Source organism: Dreissena polymorpha, chromosome 6 (assembly GCF_020536995.1).
Source record: "Dreissena polymorpha isolate Duluth1 chromosome 6, UMN_Dpol_1.0, whole genome shotgun sequence".
Lineage (NCBI taxonomy): Eukaryota > Metazoa > Mollusca > Bivalvia > Myida > Dreissenidae > Dreissena > Dreissena polymorpha.
This window is the reverse complement of record NC_068360.1, coordinates 33,580,092-33,604,952: the sequence shown is the minus strand read 5'-3', so window position 1 is coordinate 33,604,952 and position 24,861 is coordinate 33,580,092. Positions and strand designations below refer to the sequence as shown.

The following is a 24,861-nucleotide window of genomic DNA, read 5'->3' as shown; positions in this document are numbered from 1 at the left end:
AGACAGAGACACTACAAGGCAGATAGACCAACCCAATACTGTTTGAAACTAAATAGTAACAGTCAGGACTAAGGAGGGAATGCATAAATTAGGCATTTTTTGTTTGTGTTTCATAATTTTATTCGATACAAAAGGACCGGGGCTTTGATGAAACTGTAAGGCTTTGCAAGATGATTCTGGATCCATAATTTGGTTCAGTTTAGATAATCTATGCAAAAAATATTAGCGATTAAAAAACTATGAAATGTCTACCAATATTTGTTCTTAGTACTGAAGGCCATAGCTTAGTTAAGGCCTAGTATTAGTAAAAATTATCGATTGTATAAATTTGCATTAACTCAAACTCGGTTTTATACAGCAGCCATACACACAATCGCGGTTTTACCAAAAAAAATATCGATTTTATTTATCCAACATATAAAAACTCTCGGTTTTATTGATCCATCAAACAATCAATCTTGGTTTTATTGATTCACCAAACAATCACTCTTGCTTTTATTGATCCATCAAACAATCAATCTCTGTTTTATTAATCCACCAAACAATCAATCTTGGTTTTATTGATACACCAAACAATCAGTCTGGGTTTTATTGATAAACAAAACAATCTAATTCGGTTTTATTGATTCACCAAACAATCAATCTTGGTTTTATTGATACACCAAACAATCAATCTCGGTTTTATTGATCCACTATACAATCAATCTCGGTTTTATTGATCCACCAAACAATCAATCTTGGTTTTATTGATCCATCAGACAATCAATCTCGGTTTTATTGATCCACTTTATAATCAATCTTGGTTTATTGATCCACTAAACAATCAACCACGGTTTTATTGATCCACCAAACAATCAACCTTGGTTTTATTGATCCACTATATAATCAATCTTGGTTTATTGATCCACCAAACAATCAACCACGGTTTTATTGATCCACTTAGTAATCATTCTTGGTTTAATTGATCCACCAAACAATCAATCACGGTTTTATTGATCTACCATACAAGCAATCGTTTCTTTTGATCCATCAAACTATCAATCTTGGTTTTATTGATCCACCAAACAATAAATCATGGTTTTATTGATCCATCATACAAACAATCGTTTCTATTGATCTAGCATACACTCAATCTATTCTAATTATATTACAGAATGCCTATTCTGTCAGCAGACTGAACTATGGCTTAAGTTGAAACCTTTTTATTTTAGCTCGATTGCATCGACGGCCTCAGACTTATTGAACCGCTCTCGAGTCCTTTTTCTGGGCCTGGATCCAGTACTTGATGTCTTTGTGAGAGATCTAAAGAACGCTCCCACAGTGGGGATCGTACCCGTGACCTCCCGGTGGTTAGGCGGACATCTTATCCATTACACCACAATGCCTTAGAAAAGTGATCAGCACACGTAGCCAATTCACATGCGAACCATACCCAGTGCCCCAGATGATACCTATGTTTGTTAGTTGTTTTTTGTCCCCCCCCCCATTTTTTTTTGGGGGGGGGGGAGGGGGGTGGAGGGCTCTGAAATAAACAATAATTTAACTACCTAGGCCTTAATCAGCGCTCTAATATTTCTTTTTGAGACTTGGGTCTTATTACCTCTATTCATGGCGTGAGGCGGAGGCGGAAGTGCGCCGGCAAGTCGCGCACACGTGAAGTAGTCGCCGATGCTCTCGATGACGGAAGTGATCACGCCGGCGATCATAGCTACGAAGAAAGCCGAGTTGAACTTAGGTGTTCCGATGTTACCTGACACAGAAAAAACAATGTTTAAATGTTCAAATGACGTGAGAATCATGCAACAATTGGTTTCATAACAAATACCTAAGTCATTAAATACACGGTGTGCCAGTTAAAACAATGACACAATAATCCTGTAAAAATGGGAGTCAACAGCGGTGCCAGAGTAACGAGACTAAGTAATTTGGTAGTCATTACACTAATATGTTACGTTTAATAAATTTTTTGTATTGATACGTTATTCCGTCTTTTTGTTAAGAGCGCGTACAAGCCTAATTTAATCTTATTCTAATGTAGAAAACACGGTTAAACTAAGAATATTCCCTATAGTGACTCTTATCTCAAATAGATGACATGGTGATTTATAACGATGATTCTCTTCGTTTGACATTTGTACGTATGTGTGTGCATCAATACCACATTGGATCAGACCACTGCTTACGATTTGACTACCCCACATGCCCCTGTTGCCGCTAACCTGGATACGGGAATCTCACCCACGCAACCTCTTGAATGACGTCAAGGCGGAGATCCGTCCGGCCTTCGTAACCATAGTTACCCTTCTCCGGAAATGCGCCCGTCACCGTCAGGATGTAGCAGAGGAACCACATGATACACGTGGACAGAATGACCTTGAAACATGATTATGATAAGTAATCAATACAATTGATATAATGATATACACTTAATGCGCACGTTGGCAAAATAATATTTTAACAAATTTGATACTCAGTAAATTATATCCCCTACGAAATTATTATTAAAAATACTGGATTTAACTAAGAATACATTTAATTAATCTTGGTGTACGCTGATTTTGTTGATCTGCTTTACAATCTGATAAAATAACAATTTCATTAATTAAGTAAGAAAGTGTCATTTTTTTATATTTCCTATTGTTATAATTATTTCGGTTTAACCCATTGATGCTAAGCGTCTAGAAAACAGGCCTTGGCAAACAGCGTAGACCCAGATGAGACGCAGCATGATGCGGCGTCTCATCTGGGTCTACGCTGTTTGCTTAAAGGAATTTCTGTAAGAAATATTCTAAATATAGAAATAAATATACTAGACATCCCCAATTTTGGAAATTAATTGATCCAATTTAGAAGGATGGGAGAGTCAACTCGGCATAAATGGGTTAAGTTGATTGTGTCAATCTCGGCCAAATACAAATGGGTGAACGTTACCGAATCACCATAAGCCACAAACCGTGAGCGAGGTTTGATGTAATGGTATTTTTGTATTTACATTTATTGAACAAGCGGTACATTTAATTCAGTTCATTGTTTTATTGTAAATTATATGAATTTTGACAATTTTGTTTTTCAATGCAACATTATTCCGTTGCATGACGACACTGGGTGTTCAGAGAAAAACGAAATAAAAAAATAAATGAAGACCAAGCTGATGAACATGATATGACGTTTCATTCGAGAAAACAGAAAAATTCATACACATTCGAGTCATCGAATTCTTATTTGGTTTAAATGTGTTAAATCTATGCTCATATTTAAAAACGTTTGATTAATATACTTAGAATCTATGTCCATGTTGAATAGTTTGATCCGTTTTAATGCATCAGTTGTATTTAAGTTGATTAAATGAACCAGTATAGCCGTTGAAGTTGACTAGCGATAGCGTTCATTTGTGTGATCTTTCATTCATGTATGTGTGGAATACGGTACCACAATTTCTTGCTTTTTTGTTACACTACTCGAGAGCGACCTCTTTTCTCAGATTTTGTTAAAAAAAAACTCGAGAGCTATTTTATGTTTGTTTATAAGTAAATCAAAGTTGGATTTAATGCACTAAAGACAGAGAGCAAAGCATCACGTGAAATAAGTGACTCATTCAACACGGAAAAACGAAACACTCATTAAAAAGTCTTCATCGCAAATAAGAATGAGAACGCTAAAGTTTTGGTAGTGATTTAAAGTTTATTTTAACACGAAAATAAGAAAAACTAACTATATTAAGTACGAACTTCTGCGGACTGCACAGGCTTAACCCTTTCCCCGTAAGAAGCAAGTGAAAAGTGTCTATGTGCAAACAGCATAAAACCAGAACAGCCTGTGAGTAACTCGCAGTCTGTTCAGGTTTTATGCTGCTTGCTGCTCATCAGTATCTAAGACTAAGCGTTGGAAATGAAACCTTATTAACTTGAATCTAGTCAGAAAGGTCTTAAATTACATACAACTTTCTAAAGGATTACAATGCGTGAAAATACGTATATAAGTGGTGAACGGGTTAAATATCTTGGATGCAACTTCTCTCACACGCATTACGCATAGTTTTCACATTGCAAGACTCGATTTAACTTAAAGCTCCTTAAACATTAACTTGTCCTACATGAACTTGACCTACAATTTGATATTTGTGTGAACATTCTTAATAATGTACACGGACAGGAAGTGTACAAACACACATACATATGCAAACAAAAACCATTTTCTTTATATAACAGTCTATAAATAACTTTTTAGAAGCGCATTTTTCTCCCAACACAAAGTGTCTACATAATTAACTTGAATGAAAATATACTGCTTAAATGTTCGAAATATATCAACAAAAACAGCCATTTTTACTAACACATATATCGAAATCTCGCTTTTACCCAACTAGTGCATTATCAATACACAAGAAGAATCTCACTATTTGGATACAGAATAGAAGCCACGCACGTAATATTACAATCTATTTACATGTTGATGTTAGTCAAACAGGTTTAAATAAAATAGTTTGATAAAAAAATGCGAAACATAATAAAACAAAACACTGATAGTAGTATTGCACAATAAAGTAACACGGTGTCTATGTCATTATTTTATTACAAGTCTTTCGAAACAGTAGCTTGAAAGGGAACACATAACTTAGCTCAATACAAGTCTAAAATCCCTAAAAGAACTTACGGAAAACAACTTATGAAGGACGAATTCGATTTTATTGTCACTCTTTTTGTCGAACGGATTTCGGAATTTAAAGATTGGAATAATCTCTGAGAACAGGATGATCAACACAATCGTACTGAAAAACAAAAAAACAAGCATACAAGTACTATGACTTATTAGGACCGTGCATACAATTTTCAAAGTTATCAAAGAACTACGAATAATACGGGTATGTAAAAAAAATTAATATGAGCTCTCTTATTTTTTGTAACAGTCTGATAAACGCGGTTACAAGCATAATGAATTGTTAAGGATCGTATAAAACATTCAGCTTTTGTCCTATGAAGACTTCGTATAATAAAACACGTTAAATAGACAAATGTGTTTTGATTAACAACGACAAAGTGAATGGTTTTATTAAAGTGACATGCATTTCTCTTAAAATATTCCCTCGAGCAACGTATGCCTAACAATACATTCATTGCATTAAATCTTACCAGAAAGCTCTGTGATCGACGTTTTTATTGCACCGAGGAATTTTTTTCCCGTGCTGTATTAAGTGAGTGTTCTTGGGTGCACGTATTCACGTATTGTATGGTTAATATACGTTACACATACACACAAATACGCAAATATTGATGAAGGGAAAATAATATTGAAACAATACACGGAGTACTAATAGTGCAACATATGTTGATTAAGCTATTTATGTCTTCAGTAAAAAAATCAATACATTCTCAGTTCTGACGCTAACCATATTAAAAACAGTTATATTAGCACTTGGTGCAACACACGATGTCAACACTTCAGAGACAACTACGAATGTCCTACATACTCAATGTTTACGTTAATCCACATTGCAAGCAACTGTACTGATTAATAAAAAGACAAGTCTTTTAGCGCACACAAGAGAGATGCCCCAGTGTTTTCCGAATATATTCATTTTTCAAATAACTGTATTCATCACTGAGAAGAAAATTCCATTTCCTCAGCCAAGAGAGATATCCCAGTGTTTTCAAGACAGGTTGAAGCAACCATATCGCAAATAATTGTATTTATAACTGAATAGACAATTGGATTTCCTCGCCCAAGAGAGATACCCACGTGTTTTTCAGACAGGTTGAATCAACCATATAGCAAATACTTGTTTGTATCACTGAGCAGAAAATTTCGTTTCCTCACCCAAGAGATTTGTCCCCCCATTTCCTCACCCAAGAGAGATGCACCCCATTTCCTCACCCAAGAGAGATACCCCCCATTTCATCACCCAAGAGAGATGCCACCATTTCATCACCCAAGAGAGATGCCCCCATTTCATAACCCAAGAGAGTTGCCCCACCCTACATTTCCTCACCCAAGAGAGATTCCCCCCATTTCCTCACCCGAAGAGAGATGCCCCCCATTTCATCACCCAAGAGAGTTGCCCCATCCCCCCATTTCCTCACCCAAGAGAGATGCCCCAGTGTTTTCCTGACAGTTCGAAGCCGGTCTCGGCCACTGAGAGCCCCATCAGCATGATGGTAGGCGCCACGGTCAGCGGCCCTATGAACTTGAGAAGAACGCTCACCAGCCCCGTCACGCCGATCAACATCTCAAGAACCGCCGCCACCATGATTGAGCCAGTCAGCTGGAAACATGCTGAATAGTTTAGGACGAATATTTTCGAGACATGCTTTGGGAAATAAGTGTTTAATGCGTGTTCGTAAAGTGTCGTCCCAGATAAGCATGTGCAGTCCGCACAAGCTAATCAGGGATGACACTTTCCGCCTAAACTGGATTTTCGCTACGAAAAGACTTCCTTAATACGAAAAATGTCAATAAAGCGGAAAAAGTCGTCCCTGACTAGCATGTGCGGAATACACAAGCTAATATGGGACGGCGATTAATGCACATGCATTAAACCCATTTTTTTCAGAGCGAAGCTCATTTATTTTAAGGCAGATTAAATTTCTCTTACTGACATTGTATAGTCAAGTTGTCGTATTGCCTTAATCTTTCCATATCTGGAATGTTCTCCGTTTGTGACCGCTGCGAAAGAGCAAGATGAAGACGTATACATAGAATGTTGTTCATGGCAAAAAGGAAGAAGTATAAACTTTTGAACATTGACTAAATGATAAATGGAAGCGTGAGACAGTTTTCATACCAGGCTCATTCGTTCGGTATAGTCCACTGAGTTTGGAGCTGTGAAAGAAACGAAAGAGCAAAATGTCACAAACCTATTAAGATTGGTGATAAATACAGCATAAAATCAGTGTTACCGAACGCAGTTATTTGTCATGCACATTTGAATTAATCATCACGACATCTATATTATTTGTATGAGTTGTTTATAAGACCATACCATATTTGTATACATAATTATATATTTTACTGAATACAAAACATCAATTTTGTTTTACGTTTTTGTTGTTGAGGATACTAAAGCCCTGTACAAAACAATCTCCATTTTTTTAATTATTTGCTCTGCAATGATGCCCTTTCGAAGATTATTAAAATGTATAAAGCATTTATTTAAGGATACGTTTATGCAGAAAGCTTAAAATGTTGGAATATTGACGAACGTCTTTTTTTTGAATTTCGTTATTTTGTCGCATCCTTACAGGTATACACGTACATTTGCATTTGCGCGTAAATAACATCAAACACATGTATTGCCACGGTGTGCAAGCATAACTGAGATCTACTAAACATATACCATCATGCCAGTGTATGAGCCTCGCTTTTAGAAAATGGCGTTTAATTCGTGTGCGTAAAGTAAAGTCCGCACAGGCTAATCGAGGACACTTTCCGTTTGAATGGTACTTTTCGTTCCAGGAAAGTCTCTTCTAAGCAACAATCCAATTTAGGGTGAAAAGGTCGTCCCATATTAGCCTGCGCGGACTCCACAGTCTAATCTGGGACGACACTTAAAGCGCATGCATTAGGCCCGGTTCTCCAAAAGCGCGGCGCAATATTTGACATGTGATTTTAGCGCTGTCATACAAAAACATCCTTTTAATGAAGTTGTGCCAAATTCAGAATCATATGTTAAGTTAACACGGATGCAGACGGATATAACACTGCATTTAATGAATAAAATTAAACCTCAGTAAATTGATTGTTATGTAAACAGTAAAATGCGCATGCGTACAACATGATGCTGGCGTATGCTATCTTTCAATATGTGTTGTCAAAGTTTATACAGGATAATAAGAGTACATTATTAAAGTTAATTTCAAATTCCCAGATACTTTTTTTATGTCACTATACTATAGTTTGGTTATTGATATAAACATTTGAATATACGTTTTAACAATGCAACGTGAGAGGAATATTGAATGCTGCAAAGAGTTACATGTACTAAAACCTATATCATATGGAGTTGTTTTCGTTTAATGTTTGCTGATAATTAAACAGGTGACTACATCAACGAAAAGCCAAAATATCAAAGAAGCATTCGAATCAGTTCTGCGAGCTCACTCTGAACGCTTCGGCCAGTGGGCTACACCACACAGACGATCGCCGTTATGGCGGAATTGTCCGAGGCTTCCCGATTGCTGCAAGCTAAGCTATCGGCTTACGCTGTGTGAAGTTACTTGTGGCGTTGCCTGACGTCTCTGAAGACGAGGCGGGACAAGACCAGCGTTCAATTTTGACGAGAGCTAACATTGGAACGATGAAAGCAAATGCCGGACACTGAACGATAGGTAATCTGAAAATTATGAAATGTTTAGTGCCATACTCGCCTTTAAAAGAAAATGCCGGACACTGTACAATAGGTTATCAGAAAATTATGAAATGCATAGTACTCAAATCGCCTACAGCGAAACACAATATATTTAATAGGAAGACTCACAGCTTTTGGGTAATTGGATGGCGATTACTATTGGGTTACGTGGCAACACAACGTTGTTTTAAAGTGCAGAGTCGGGTCTTGGGATGCAAATAATGCAATGAAATAATTCGAACACAGCTGTTTAAAAAACTGGAAAAATGACGAATCATAACTACATATTTTCTTATAAAATGGTAGATCCATGCTCGTAAAAGGCTTATTAGAGTAAAACGTGTGATTATTTCGTAGATTCACTCTGCATTAATGGCATATTTTATATGATTCCAATCACTTAATCAGGCACAGGCTACTTGTGGAACATGATATCATGCAAACAAATAAAAACAAACAAGAAACGAAAATGCGCGTAAGGGCCTTGTAGCAGATGCGCAAGCTTGTTGAATAGTCGCAAAGCATCGTCGCAAGTTAGGACATTGTCGGCATGAAACAATTACTTCCTTTGAGCGAGGAAAAACAAAAGTAGATTTCAAGTATCTAAAAGTTAAGGTTTGGCCTGGGCCACACTTTCAAAAAATAATTAAACGGTATTTGACCGATGCAAAACGTTTATTAAAATTCAAAAGAATAACCTGAACAGAAATATAATCATTATCAGGAAAAGGTAATTGTAAAGTCAATATAAGGCTTCAAACAACAGGATATAATGGTTTTCGCCAGATGTATTTATATATACGGACCTGGGCTAAAAATAAAAAATATACCTATAGACTGTTGTCATGTACGATGACAAATGAAGCTGCCACAAATAAAAGCAATGGTGGATTGAATCATATTCATTTAGTAAGGATTTTAACACATCTGTTTAAATGGTTTTCAAATAATTGCCAAAAACAGGAGGGAACGCGACCTTGCTTTTGAAAAAAACAAACAAACACGTAGTGAATGTGAAAATATTGCATCTGATTTTATTTGGTTTTATTTGCAAAACCATTCGGCAAGATCACATATGAACACAAAATATGATGAAATTAATTCAGTGTTGTAATTTAAAAATGTATCCGACCTCGCTTCATCTATCATTAAATATGACAAGAAAACAAGGGCGAAAACCAGCACATAACAAATATGTGCCGACACAAAGGGTAACATTATATTTGGGACGCATTTATAACGAACCATCTAGAATCTTCAGTGTACTTTGTGTGGAAAACAAAGACAAATACGATTCTTCGGAGTATTTTCCTACCTACCTCACCCCGAATACCGTCTGCACGAGCGTGCATAGGCCGCACGCGAATATCATGTTGCCGAGCAAAATGGAACGCACGTGCATTGTTTCTGGAATATTTACGGCGCATATTATCGAGGCCATAAGGCCCGGAGTGGCCAGATTGGAGCTTAGCAGCATCAGGTAGTGCTGAAAAGAGAAAAAACAAGAGCTGTCTCCATAGGATGGCATATGCCCCCGGTAAACACTTTGATAGAAGTTTATAAGCATTTTTTGAAACCTAAACGCATTTTTCGAAACCTAAACGCGGACCCTAAGTTCAAGGTCAAGGTCAAAGGGGTCAAACTTGTGTGCGTATGGAAAGGCCTCGTCCATATACACATGCATACCAAATATGAATGTTACATCTGAAGCGACAAAGAAGTTATGAGCTTTTTTCGAAACCTAAACGCAAAGTGTGACGGACAGACGGACAGACAGACGGACGGACAGTGCGATCACTATATACCCTCCTTCGGGGGCATAACAACAACAACGTGGGTTGTAGTAACGAAGCGGATCGTTAAAGTAGTGAATTACATGCATTTAGGGATTTCGCGGTGAAATAAATGACCTTCATGAATATTTTGTATGTCGTTTAACATGACAATTGGACAATTAAAGAGCTTTCGCTTATTATTTAACTATTATTTAACTATTTAATAGTTTTTCATAGTTTTTGTTGCGTTTTGTGTCGTAACTATATAACATCGTGGTATCCACATTTTGGTTTTCGTGAATAAGATTCGTTTTTACAGAAATGAGTATTGTATTGTTGATTCCAAGTAATGCTACGCATATCTTAATATTGCCTGATATTAACGACTATTATGATGCTATAAAATACTATACCAGGCATCATTGTATCAATAGTATTCACACGCGTTTATTTAGTATTACCTCGTGACCTTGTTTTTGACCCTTGCTGACACAGTTTTAAACCAGAACTAGATATAAGGGGGGCTTATGTTCCGACCAATTTCATGAAGAATGGCCTATTCAGTGATCAAAAGGTAAATGTTAACGATGGACGATTGACGCCGCACGACGGACAAACGATGATCACAAAACCGCCCATCAGCATGTTGTGCTCAGTTGAGCTTAAATGCATCTGAGCAAATTTAATTATGACAATATGCAAACTATTGCTCAATATGTTCTAAAATTTCATTATTGTCATTAAAGGATATATAGCATACCATCTGGCAGCCGTTTTTAATGGACCGGAATTATTTTCATACTCAGCGAACATTTTTTTTAAACATAAGCTCTGAGCAAGTTTAATATTGATTGGACAAAACTGTTACATTTAACTATATAGCCAAATAAGAAAATACTGCCCACACCACCCTGAGTCCATGTTTGTCATTACACAGGAAACATATTTAATATTGACCAATATATTATTGGAAATGCTACTAAAATATGTGTAAATATTTCATCACTAAGCAGTAAATAAATATGTATCATTATTTGAGTGTATTTTTGTTAAATTTTACTACATATTACTCAATAAACGATAGCCTTAATAATTATCATCCACATTTAAACATACACCTATTTTGGAAAAATATTTTAATGGTTGCGACATCAAACATTGGTTTCCAAATAACAGACCAAAAGTGTTTTGATTTTTGATTTCAACTGAATCGATTTGAAAAAAATATCTGAGATAATATTTTCTCTTCACGTTAAGACGTAGATGGTTGACTGACTGTAAATTGGGTATGCGTGAAGACCGCAAAATAGAATATAATTCATTACATAATGACAATTTTGAATACACTCACACATTTTGAAATGTTAATGTAAAAATACATACATACTTTTTTTAAAAAACATATCTGGCGATTTATAATTTTTAAGAGTTGATTTGCAATAAAATGTGAAATCAATGATCCTACATGAGTGGTCTTACAATGTTCGTACCTGGAAATATATTGCTAAACAATGATTGTAAATTGTATAGTAATAAATGGTCCGATGATTTTCATACCTGGAAGCCAAGCAGGATGGTGGTGATCCATGGTGGGTTGTCATTGACCTTATATTGCAGCCCCGACAGAATAGCTTGCTGCATCTTCTTGCTTTTCTTTTCCTTCGGCGTCTGCAAAAGAAACGGTTTCCAGTATAGGAGAAAGCTCGCTATTTGAATACACCGTTGATAAATCTTTTTTTTTAATATGGGCCGTGCTCTGTAAAAGGGGCTTTAATGCATGTGCTTAAAGTGTTTTCCCAGATTACCTGTGCAGTGCGAACAGACTAATCAGGGACGACACTTTCCGCGTTTATGGTATTTATCGTTCAAAAAAAGTCTCTTTTTAGCGAAAATCCGGAAAGTGTCGTCCCTGAAAAGCCTGTGCGGACTGCACAGGCTAATCACGGACGACAGTTTACGCACATGGATCAAATACCCTTTTCATAGAGCACGGCCCATATTAATTCTTTGTGATTGGTGATGCGAACACTAACCGTCTGTTGAGTAAATTGTTTTGCAGACCAAACACCTGCAACCTTAAAGTGACTTCCCAAGTTGAATGTTACACTATACTTTTGGCGCTAACATTTATATTGCAAATTTAATTTAAACGCAATCAATGGGCTACTATTATTCTTTAATTTTTATGGTTTATTTAGAGGAAAATGCATCCTTTTAAAATAAAAACTGCAAAACTTCTTGAAGTGTCATGTTCAAAGATGTTCGTATAATAAAGATTATATTTAAATATTTATGTCCCCTGGATTCGAACGCTGGTTCCATGGAAGTAAAATCTTGTGCGCTACCAATGGGTCACGCTGGGTTTAATATTAACCTTCGAATTATACAAACTAGGTACGTACTGCACGAATGTTCCGAATTCTCGACAAAAAGCGTTACAAACGCTTTACGATTTTTACCAATTTCGAATGATGATTACACATAAATTAACCCACATTTAACCCATTAATGCCTAGTGGACTCTCCCATTCTTCTAAATTGGATCAATTTATTTCCAAAATTAGGGATGTCTAGTATATTTATTTCTATATTTAGAATATTTCTTACAGAAATTCCTTTTCAGCAAACAGCATCATGCGGCGTCTAATCTGGGTCTACGCTGTTTGCCAAGGCCTTTTTCTAGACGCTAGGCATAAATGGGTAAAATTTGTTTAGCAAGGAAAGTTATTTCGCTTCTTTAAACATACTATATACATTCTTTTTTTAAATCTAAGGCAATTATATTGAAAATCGTCATTTAACCGATTTATGAACGAGTCGTTCAAAAAACTGTGCAGTCACTTATATTTATAAACTTTTAAAGACGATAAAATGCTGTATTTTAAACCGTTTAGAATGACGTGCATGTCCACGTTATTTGTCCCATTATAGGTCTATCAGTGTAAGAGGTAGAAGAAGCAACTGCATATTGTAGTTCTTATTAAAGCTTCATAATTTTATATAAAGTTGAAATTTTGGATAGTAAAAAATGTTAAATTGTACGTAATCCGGATAGTGCCATCTATAATATCGCCCTTCTTCAAGGGCGACACACGACACACGAAGCGATACACGATATTTTGCGCGATACTCGACGCGACTCACGATATTTTGCGCGATACTCAAAGCGGCGCACGATATTTTGCGCGACACACGAAGCGACGCGCGTTATTTTGCGCGATACACGACGCGACACGCGAGAATGTACCACGAAATATCGCCCTTGTGTAAGTATCCATAAAGTCGATATATCGTGGTAAATATTGCGTGCCGCGTCGTGTATCGCGTAAAATATCGCGCGTCGCTTCGTGTGTCGCGCACAATATCGTGCGTCACTTTGAGTATCGCGCAAAATATGGTGCGTCGCTTTGAGTATCGCGCAAAATATCGTTCATCGCTTCGTGTGTCGTTTGTCGCCTTGATAAAAGAAGGGCGAGATTATAAATTGCACTATCCGGATTCCATCAAATTATTTGTTAAATTCTAATAATCGGCAAATCAAATCCGTTGCAACCGTAGCAGTTAACACTAATATTTGCGGTATAACAGCGTTAAGGTAAATACAAATCACAACACGATCAAACAAATTTCTCTTCCTGTCGATAGTTAAGATTGCACTTTATTAGATAAAATGCACTGGGCTGTATCTAAATACGCAATGAACATGTTTTGTACAAACAGACATAGAACAAATGCAGTTAAACAACTCACTCAAACATAAATTGGCTTACCCGACAAGTTTCAGATAAGCTAGGCTATACTACCCTCCCGAATCCGATGCTACCGTCAGAACAATTAAAGCAGAACAAACCCTACGGACTAATTTTCCACGACAAGGATTGCGTGAGTTATATTGGGCGGTATCTTAACATCACGTGACTCAAAACTTGTGGTCACCTCCCTATTTCAATACGATTCTGTGTCAAAACACGTCTTCGCAAATACGTTTAAATGAATTAAAATCTATTAAACCCGACTATATACGATTAATCGAACGTAGGCATTCTTTTAAGACGAGCTATTTTCCTACTTAATAATATGAACGATATTAAAGACATGAACGTGCAAAAATTTATCTAATGAACATTTATCGAAATAAATATAACAATGGCACTATTCGAGGTCCCAGGCCAATTCAGAAATATGGAAACTGTACTAGGCAGTTTTATGAAGGTGTCAGACAATTTCGTCAACGCTACAGTGAATAGGCTACACTTCGTTTTTAAAACAGCAACAACAACAACAACTATTGACAGACTCTCGGTTTAAACCCTTAAAGGTCTAATCGGTCTAAATGGTCAAAACGAAATAATTGCGTATATATTTGCATGTTTGGAATTTGTATTGCAATTATAGCAAAGTAAACTTTTTTTGTATTTTAGTTTAATGACAGGTTCGAACTGCACGAATTGTTGATCATACCTAAACGCTCGCTAATTACTACCATGAGGTTTTACATTTCATACGTATTTCGGTATGCGCTTAGTTTAATAACATACAATTTGTCTCATAGAACACATTATGGGACTATTGTGCTTCTCGTTTTCGTTGCTTAAAAAAATGTCATTATAAAAACAACCCAACTACAGTAATCACTTTACGGCCGAGCGCCATAGTTATAATAGTTCGATAGACGCGTTTCATATTCCCTATTTTAGCGAGTGTCATCACGCAATAATTTATCGATGAATTCAAACCGAGGCTCGCGGTGATGTGCAGTTCGTTAGTTCTGACTACCGTCTGCATGTATATATACCGGTAATTTTACGTTAATTATATATAAATAATCATTAACTTTCCTTTTTTATAAACATAATTAAATAATACATTAAATGTTATTATAAATTTCATTATAAAAAAAAGTGTCGCAAATGAAAAACAATGCAATTTAGAATAGAATTCGTTCTGCGAGACTCGCAGCCGACGTTTTACTGCCAAACAATGTCTTATAAATCATAAACTGGTATGAACAAAGGGCCACTTTGTCAATATAATGTGTCCTTTTGGGTCCCAAGTTTAAGATGACACATGTCAATAACGTAATGAACATGGTATAATTAAGAAATAATTCGTGTACGTCATAGTTTTGGTGTCGAATAACCCACAGTCGGAAGTTTAGATGCGTAGGGATTAAATCACGAGTGCGAATTATTTCGATTCTAACAAGGTTTTAACTAAAGATTTATACAATGTATCTTATTGTTCTTGTGTACTATTTTATGTGAAGTTCCGCCCATAAAAAAAACTTTCGGCTGTTCTGTCGATCAGGTCTCCGCCCTCAATACTTTCATTCATGAAATACCGGATTATTACGCTGGTGGAAAAATATCGGCATGTCTTGTTTAGTTACAGCGCGTGCTTTCAGTGTATAAGCTCCGCCCATAATTATTGCAGAATAGCCCATAGCCTATTTTCTTCTTTGTTTATATGAAATTTGGCACGTGCCTTGTTAGAATACCAGTTAGTGCCGTAAGAGTTCACGTTCATTAATATGCATTACAGAGGTCATGGCGACTTTTGACAAAAAAATTGTTTACAACAACAAACAGCGATCTGTTTTTACATTCGACTGATTGAATGTGATCAATCATGACTTTGCAATGCAATCTACGCATAATTTGATTTGTTTTAACATTTAAAAGTGCAGTCAGTAGAATTGACCTTGTGTTTCAATACTTGGAAAAACAATGATTTACTAATTTTTTTTTTTTAATCAACAGTTTGTAGAGCTTAAAGTTGTTTTCACAAGTTGACATAATTATTGATTAAGGCATCGGCACGCCTGATTTAAACATTACATTATAAAAAGAACATATGGCCCATGGTCGCAAATATAAGACAGTTCACAAATGTAAGCAAGTGCAATTGCGTGAAATATGAACCCTGCCAATTCAAGTGATTCCACAGTATATATATGTGTCTTTTTCTGAGAAAACTGGGCAAAATGCATGTGCGTAAAGTGTCGTTCCAGATAAGCCTGTGCAGTCCGCACAGGCTAATCAGGGACGACACTTTCCGTTTTATGATATTTTTCGTTTGAAGGAAGTCCCGTCTTACCGAAAATCTTGTTTAGGCGGAAAGTGTCGTCCCTGATTAGCCTGTGCGGACTGCACAGGCTAATCTGGGACGACACTTTACGCACATGCATTAAGCCCAGTTTTCTCAGAACGCGACTCATATATGTTATGCTTATTGCCAAAACTTACCAGACCCAAGTTTTATTCTCTTTGCTTTTGCGCATTAATTCTGTAAACTTCAATAAAATAGACCATTATCAATTTGCTTTGACAATCGTAGAATTATTATCTAAAATAGTATCATTAATAAACAACATCATGAGTTCATCACAGTTACGTTTGCAAAAGTGGCTATATTGTGATCGTTAAATATATTTTTAATATAAACAATAATTGAAAAAAATATCAAAATATACAAAATTAAGTTCCTTCAAGTGTGAAACGTCATACAACAAATACAATGTAAAACAAATATTGAAACATTTATAAATTTTATCAACTTAACATTATGATGCATCCAAGTGTGCAGCCTCGTTCTCGATTCGTTTTATGAAGAAAGACAACTCCTACAGTACTCAATATCGGGATTGTGAAAAGGTTCTATTGGTGTACATTTCGTATACCAGCTAAGCATTAACTTTTTTTCTTTCAAAACACTCACAATTTGTTAATTTTCTTCATCGAAGTGTTTTAATTGCATGCATTCTGTTTCCAATGAAGCCACCGTTGCTTTCACCATACAAAAACTAAATATAAGTTATTCACGGACACAAACTTACCGAAAATATAATGATGATTGTCCAATGCGTTCGTCTAAACTCTTTAATTGGTACAAATTGAAATATTGTTTTTCATAAGTCCCAGGCGGCAGCCAGTTGTAAAAATTTACCTATAGCTAATGTATCGATGAATTTCATTAGTTGGCAATAACAACTATGTATGAGTATTGGTGTTGCTTCATTCTACAAATTCAATATCTTGTATACCGGTATATATATATAATTAATTCTACCGTTCATACCCCCACTCTCACTATATAACATGTGTTGTTGTTGTAAAAAATATAGGAAGTCTAAACATTGTACTTAATATTGTACTTTGTTATATTGCCAATATTGTATTTCTTATATACGTGGGTGAAAATAAAGTTCTGTTATGTTCTGTTGAATGTATCTCCTTTAGCCTATCAAATAGCGCAGTTTTTCACTTACGGTCAATGAAGCGTGCAGTTTAGCTGGCGAAGGTTAGATCGTCTGCACACATGCCTGGGGCTAATCACACAAATCGACAGCTGTTTATGGCCTAATTAGGGGCAAATGACAGGAAATACACAAGTGGATTGAAACTGTAAGGGGCTCATTTTTTTAAAATCGTATCTAGCCAGCCAGCTGGGGGGGGGGGGGGGCTTTAGCCCCCTAGCCCCCCACCTAAATACGCCTCTGAACTTTTGAACGAATTGGTCAGGAAAACAAAACATTTAATGCACTCCACTTAGTTTTCATATAGTTAACGATTGTTAGTTAAATTGACATTCTGGTTCCCCGATTAAGATGACACAGTGTACGCTGACACAATCAGATACAAAACTTGGATTGAAGATCAATAAAGGGATGGCAATCGTTAGAAAATCACTTTTACAGGCAGAAACGTAACGGCGATTTGTTTTGATTTGTATTTTTAGGAATCATCTCCTGTTTGTTTTTCTTCTTACAATCCAATCAAATATAAACAAAAATTTTCTCTTTGTACTCATCACTTTTGAACTGCAAAACAAAGCAGAATATCTCACTGGGTCAATGATATGATTGAAAATTAATTTTATGCATATGAATAAATTAATTTCTGTGTCATTTACCAACATGGGAAGTAACCGATGCACTAAGAGGCAAAGAGTGATCTTCCTTCATTATGTAGGACGTTTTCAATTTCGATTACCGTTGAATAATTTTTTAGAAGTTAAAGAATACCCGTAGGTTCTGAATGGCTACGAATAATTGTTAAATAATATAATACATACATTGCATATTCTTAAATACTAAAATTATAAATAATTTAAAGTTCACGATATTAAGTGATTCATATTTTCATCTTACATATAAATCCCATTTAAAATTCAATGATATTACATATATGATCGATCTTAGTAGTAAATGATTTTAGAATATCCCAACTGTATTAATCATTAGCGTGTCCCAAGATGTGTCAGTTCCGATTTTAGGAATTAAATTTAATAACAAACATGACTCGTTTAAGAACAGTTGAGACTTCTTCTTAACGACTGTTGTAAACAAGATAAAATATGCAATTCTTTGAAAATAATAACATTTGAAACCAGTTCCTTAAGATAGTTATGGTTGATTGAAAATGTCCTCTACGTTAATGACATATTTATACATATATTTATTTGATTGCTTGTTTAAATTTAGGAAATGAAATGTACCAATCTCGTTTCCCGTTAAATTACCACGGAAAATTTCGTTATAAAAATATACGGAAATAACAAATAAATTGCGCTGGTGAATAATAAATTGTTAATAATTTTATATAATATGTTTTTGTTATTGTTGTTTAATGGCAATAACCATGTCTGAACAGTTTAGTGTTTTACGATTAATTGCAAGTTAAGTGCTAGGCCAGGCACGCCTTCCCATTGGTTTAAACCATTTATGCCTAGTGGACTTTCCCATCCTTCTTAATTCGATCATTTTTTTTTTGTAAAATTAGGGATGTCTAGTATATTAATTTTAATATTTAGAATATTTCTTACAGAAATTCCTGTAAGCAAACAGCGCAGACCCTATGCGGCGTCTCATCTGGGTCTACGCTGTTTGCCAAGGCCTTTTTTCGAGACGCTAGGCATAAATGGGTTAAACCGCGTAATGCTTTTCATGGACCGTTCCAACGCGATGAGTACTGTCGCTGTCGTAAGATGCCGAACGTATAGTTCTTTCTTGTATAGGTCAACTTCCTAAAATAAAGGTCTTTTGGTGACTTGAAGTTTCAATATTCTTCACATTTTACACAAATAGTATTCTACCAACATGTATGGTTGCAGAGTTCAACAGAATGCCAAATTTGTATCGATACAAACCTAATATTCCTTTTATGAAATTGCATTTATTAGAATTATGATTTCAAGCCCTAAACGGCGAAACTGTGAAACAGTACAATTAGCTGAGATAAGACTATGGTAAATAACATAATGCCATAGTGTTTTTACCTATATTCAATTTGGTTCATGATAATTAATTGGTCCTCTTAATGCAATCAATGCAATATCACTATCAATGATAAAAAAGTATATCCGACTGTTCGGAAGAATTAACTTTATCTTTGCTGCTATTTGGCGCGTTCTCTTCGCAAAGCATGTGTCATAGCAACAGACACGCGTGCTGAATGAATTGAACGTAAGCACTGGAAAGATCGTTTGTTCCGGTGGTAATTGAACGAATAACAAGGAATATCGCTGTCTCGGCGAAATACAATGTAATTATGCTGATCTACATAAGTTTACAGGGCAGCCTTTCTAACCCGGCCCACATACAGTACCACATTGAAGCCCCACTCGAAATGGAAACGCGCGGAGTTGCAGGAACTGTCTCCAGTCGTCGATAGCAAAACACTTCCGAGCAATAGTGTGATACTGTTTATGCACATAGTAGATATTTAGCTGACATAAGGTTCAGCTAAATAAAAAATCATTATCATTATCAGAAAAATCTTAAATTTGAAGAGATCGACTTTAAGAGAGGTACAGTATTGCTTATTTGCATACGTGTTTGTTATTGGACTAAGTGCGTTAACTGAACGTTGACGTCATTGGTTAGTGTTATCTTTTCCCTTTTCCAGAGAGACCCTTAAGATATGTGTACAAGCTCTAATAGATATAAGATCACAATTTCTCACACAAGCCACGATTTACACAAATAACATTAAACGAAGTAAAATTTAGTATTTTGATTGATATAGGAAGAAATAGATAATTTAAGATTAATTTCAGTTTATAAATTCATTTGAAATAGCAAGCTAACAATCTCCAAAATAATATGAATATTTTTTTAAATATTAAACTATAACAATCAATAAGATTTCCTGAAATCCGCATGATATGCTAGAAGAACAACTATTACGAAACAACATAACATTATTTGAGTCCATTACGGGTTCACATGAACTAATCTATGGCACTTTGAAACAGCATACTATATTTGTAACCTGTGAGGTTGATAGTTGTGTTTATTGTGATACATTCTGGGGAAAGGGTCATTTAAGGCAAGTCATCAACAGGTTTAAGCGCCTGATTCTTTGTATTAACGTTTCCAAGGCAGTGACCCTAGCTTTAATCACTCCATTATTCATGACGTTGTTTGGTATGTATCTTGTCCCTTTTTTATAGGCAAGTGGTCATATGCATTAAATAAAAGTCTAGAGGACATTAATTTCTATGTTGAACATTCTTCTGGAGGGAAATTGTTCCTATATATTTAAAGAAAGGGTCCAAATTTAGATCTTCATTCAGTTAACATTTATTATTTTCTATTTCTATGTTTTATTAGTGCTCCTCGTTTTGGCTCAGGTCTACTTATTGGGTTGTATTTCATCGGCGTCTTACGAGCAGGTAGCACACTTACTTGTTCACCAGGTTTAGATTCCACGCATGTTTTGACGACTGCAGAGGCATTGCCCTTGTTGCTGTCTCCAGACTGGTCCATGAAACTTGAAAAGGCCCTGTTGTCGATACCATGTTGTCGCAAAGGAGACTTAAGACGATTGTCAACTTCAAGAAAATAACATTATGCTTCAACTTTCGCGAATTGGGTCTAAATGACTACGGTTCAACGTTTAACAAGTACAAAACGTTCTGTTTATCTCATATAAAACATGAAAGTACCTAAACACGACAATGGCGTTAATATAGGGGCCAATGCTTTCACCATACAAAAACTAAATATAAGTTATTCACGGACACAAACTTTTGAACGAATTGGTCAGGAAAACAAAACAAAAAACAAAACAAAACAACAATAACCCGTGTACATACTCGTTAAAATTTAATGTCATCAACTATTTTAAGTTTATTTGAATTTATTGAAAGGTTAGAAGTTTATATAATTTAAAGATTTGACAACATCTAATGGAGAAGTTTATGATGCAAGGAATACTTATAAATAGTTCACAGAACACGCGTCAGCTTATATTTATTGATATACAAAGTACCGTAAGTTCTTAAATATAATTCCAAAATTATTGAACGCCTTCGAAAGGAAGAAATACGCGAGCTCAACATCCATTTTTAAATTTTGCTTGACATCGGTCCACTGAACTAGAACTTTGAAATGACAATGTATAGAGCGCTTATATAGGCTGAATATAATAATTGTTTCATGATAAGAATAAATGCACCATTTTGTTAATAGAGCGCAATCACTAAAAATGTTTATTGTAATATTCAGTACTAGTGTTTTTTAATATAGTAGAAACTTTTATAGACAACTTATAATGATACACAATTATCTTGAAGTGTATGCAACAATTATTGGTGGGCATTAAACCATTGTTTAAAGTTTTCATTAACTGAAATTAAAAAAATGCGTTATTGAATTATTCATTTAATTCTCTCGCTGCAAAATAATCTCTATAAATCTATGTCAAAACCCATCATAGACCTCGGCGTAGGAAAATAGTACATACACAAAGGAGCGAAATAGCATTGCGAACGTGTAAATTAGAAATAATTAGGATTATATCTTATGTTTTCCTATGTTACATACGAAAATCAAATACATAAAGTTAAATGCACGATGTACTATACATTTGGATGGTCGAGAAGTCAGAACGAAATAGCCTTTACATCCAGTAGAGCCCGGTTCGTATCCTCGCAGCCGTTGGTTCAAGTATTTAAATTAAATTCTGCTATCGCAGTTTAACTTTATGTGTCGATGTGAACATATATTACCATATTTCATGACAAACGCAAATTGCAAAAACATCCGAATAGTTCACCTGAAACCATTAATCACGAAGTGGATTATTATGAACGTAATAACAACCAGAGTAACGATTATTTGATCACACACATCTTAAAGTTTTTAATTAAGAGCGGTGACAATATTACACTAAATATTTACATTGAGCTATTGGTGATAGTAAATTTCTTTTTCCTTCGATGTCTAGAGGTTTTAAAGGAAATTTTCAGCGGTTTTAAATTACTACATCATTTTTTCAAGTACTGAACAAAAACTTTTGATGTTTCTTTTAAACTTCTTATATATTTGATTTAAAATAATACAGTAAACGGTTGGGAGTGTCAAATATGTTGCGCTCAACATCTGTGAAATGACGTTTTCTTTTATAGATATTATTACGAGTATTCTTTTAAAATTGTAAACAAACGGCGGAGAAAAACATAAAATGCATACAGATATTTAAATATTGGTTTCGGTAGACATTATTGATCTTTAATTCAGCTCTTGATAATGGACTTTGTTATCTGAACAGTTGTTATAAGAAATATGATAACCTACATAAACAAACAATTATTTTTCCTCATAATTGTGATAAAACATGTTTTTACCAGGATCCGTCCGTCCATCCTTTGCTACATGTCCAGTCATAGCTAAGTTTGAAGGGCTGCGATTCAATATCTGCAATTAAACCGTTTATAAAATCAGAAACATGTTTGATAAAGTATTGTTAAAAGGAGGGTTAAACAACACATCATTGCGTTTTATATACGTATTTTTGCTCCGCAAACGATTGTCTTGCAAGTTGTGTTCATATTTCCATTAAAAACACGGAAACGGACAAGAATTACAACATATACTTCATTGCCTAAAATACAACATTTATTTGCACAAAAAGTAGCGTCTATAGTTCCTTCAATCAGCCTCTTTTACTCAAACTGGAACTCAATATTAAATTTGAGAATTGTGACAGTATAGATTTTATCGATAATTTATTTGCAATTGAACTGAACATGACCGGATATTTTATTTTTAATGGGAAAAACAACAGCATTTAATGTGTTATCATCTTGACTTTTGTCACAACAGTTTTTGCAAGATCCCGCATCGCTTTGTTAGAAATGTGGAAGGGCATATCACTCAAGAATGTATCAATAACTGAGGACGAAACGACCGACCGAACGAGTGACTCTGGTTACAGCGAGGGTATATTAATGTCATAGAAATGGGTTTAACCGCCCATGTCTGTCGTAATGAGTCTTCCCATGACATCTTTTGAAGAAAGGCATCGAATTCAATGAAAATAAAGATAATGCATCCTTCCTTAATTTACTGCATAGCTCTTTTTTCATTGCACTCGTCTTTTATTTAGTTGTGCACTCCTCTTTTTGTCTATCTCGTTCCCTCGATTTAATTAGTCGTTCTCACGACATAGCTTACTCGTTCCCACGAGTTATTAAGTCGTTTCCTCGAGCAGTATGTCGTGGGAACGAGATGGATAAAAGAGGAGTGTATGTCACCTCTATGAAACCGTAAAAACGGGTTGACCGTTAGATGAAACATTTGTTTGTTAATAAATCTTGACACTTGTTTAGTTCTAAATCTATCTACCTCCGTCATTTAAACGCTGATTTATTGTTAGGTACAGCATGTGTGTTTACCTATATATAAATAAAAGACTCCATGGTTCACGTTTACCAGGTATTTAACAATTATGTTCCCCGACTTTATAACACTACTTTACACTACTTTAACATGTCTAATTTTTCAACTGGATACATGGTATCATTTCAAAGTTTTTGATTGTCTTATAAATGCAATTAACAGCCTAATTACACAATGACAGTTGACTTTTTAAATGTATTGCCACCCAAAGCAAATGGAACATGTCTTTCAATCATATAAAGCTGAGAAATGACACATTCGAAATAGTTGTTTTTTTCATTCAAAAACCATATATGGAATTTTTTTAACTGTATTTTACATTTTCTTAACCACGTTGACACATGCATTTCCGATGTTTTGGTTAAGGTGCTTCAGTTTATAATAGAAATGGGTTTTAAGACATTTGCTTTGAAAAATATAAAAAAGGAATGGGTATTAAAACCTTCAGCTATATTTAAGATGCCGTAAAAATATACGACTATGTCATCACAACGTATGACATATTATATTCATAACACAAAATATAGTGTGCAACATTATACTTGTATAATGAATATTGTGTATGTTTTACAAACCGTATTTACAAAACATATCCCATATCGGTTATAGAAGAAATCATTTCGCTGCACTTACCTAAGTAGAAGCAAAATGGGTCGCGAAGCTAGACAAACGTCGAGTGTTTACAAAAAACTAATGGTTCATGCTAATTAACCGAACCGCCGAACGTTATATAGTAGCAAAATTTCGTCATCAGCCTACATAACACCTGCCAAAATAACACACGAATGACGGTCACGCATGACATGTTTCTTTCGCATGCCCTTTAACCCTTTAAACCGTCAGCTTGTGAGTTTTATGCAAACGTTTATTCTACCTCACAAGAATGTTTAACGACGCAATGCACTTCTGCATCTTTTTTTCTCTCAATGTAATGTCAATATATATCTGAAAGTTAAAGCAGTCGATATAAATAAAGAAATATTTATATATAAGTGCGATCCGTAATTGTCATTGTAAAATAAGTACAATTTAACGCTCTCCAAATTATTGAAACAAGAAAT

At 35.2% G+C, this 24,861-nt stretch overlaps 1 protein-coding gene across 2 annotated transcripts in view; it reads right to left on the bottom strand.

Annotated features, from left to right (window-relative positions):
• Nucleotides 1-24,565, bottom strand: part of LOC127834759 (solute carrier family 23 member 1-like) — a 29,842-nt gene extending 5,277 nt beyond the window's left edge. Inside the window, exons 1-11 of one of the 2 annotated variants that reach the window (XM_052360792.1) lie at nt 24,434-24,565; nt 22,747-22,816; nt 20,804-20,949; nt 11,674-11,784; nt 9,661-9,827; nt 8,196-8,326; nt 6,779-6,816; nt 6,078-6,259; nt 4,654-4,768; nt 2,220-2,373; nt 1,601-1,750 (exon numbers count right to left, since the gene is read on the bottom strand). In XM_052360792.1, the coding sequence (XP_052216752.1) occupies nt 1,601-1,750; nt 2,220-2,373; nt 4,654-4,768; nt 6,078-6,259; nt 6,779-6,816; nt 8,196-8,326; nt 9,661-9,827; nt 11,674-11,784; nt 20,804-20,949; nt 22,747-22,786 (1,234 nt within the window). In that variant the 5' untranslated portion in view covers nt 22,787-22,816; nt 24,434-24,565. Of the gene's footprint in view, nt 1-1,600; nt 1,751-2,219; nt 2,374-4,653; nt 4,769-6,077; nt 6,260-6,778; nt 6,817-8,195; nt 8,327-9,660; nt 9,828-11,673; nt 11,785-13,886; nt 13,963-20,803; nt 20,950-22,746; nt 22,817-24,433 lie in introns of those variants that run through there. The other variant, XM_052360793.1, reaches the window with a different exon arrangement.
• Between the last annotated feature and the right edge of the window lie 296 nt (nt 24,566-24,861).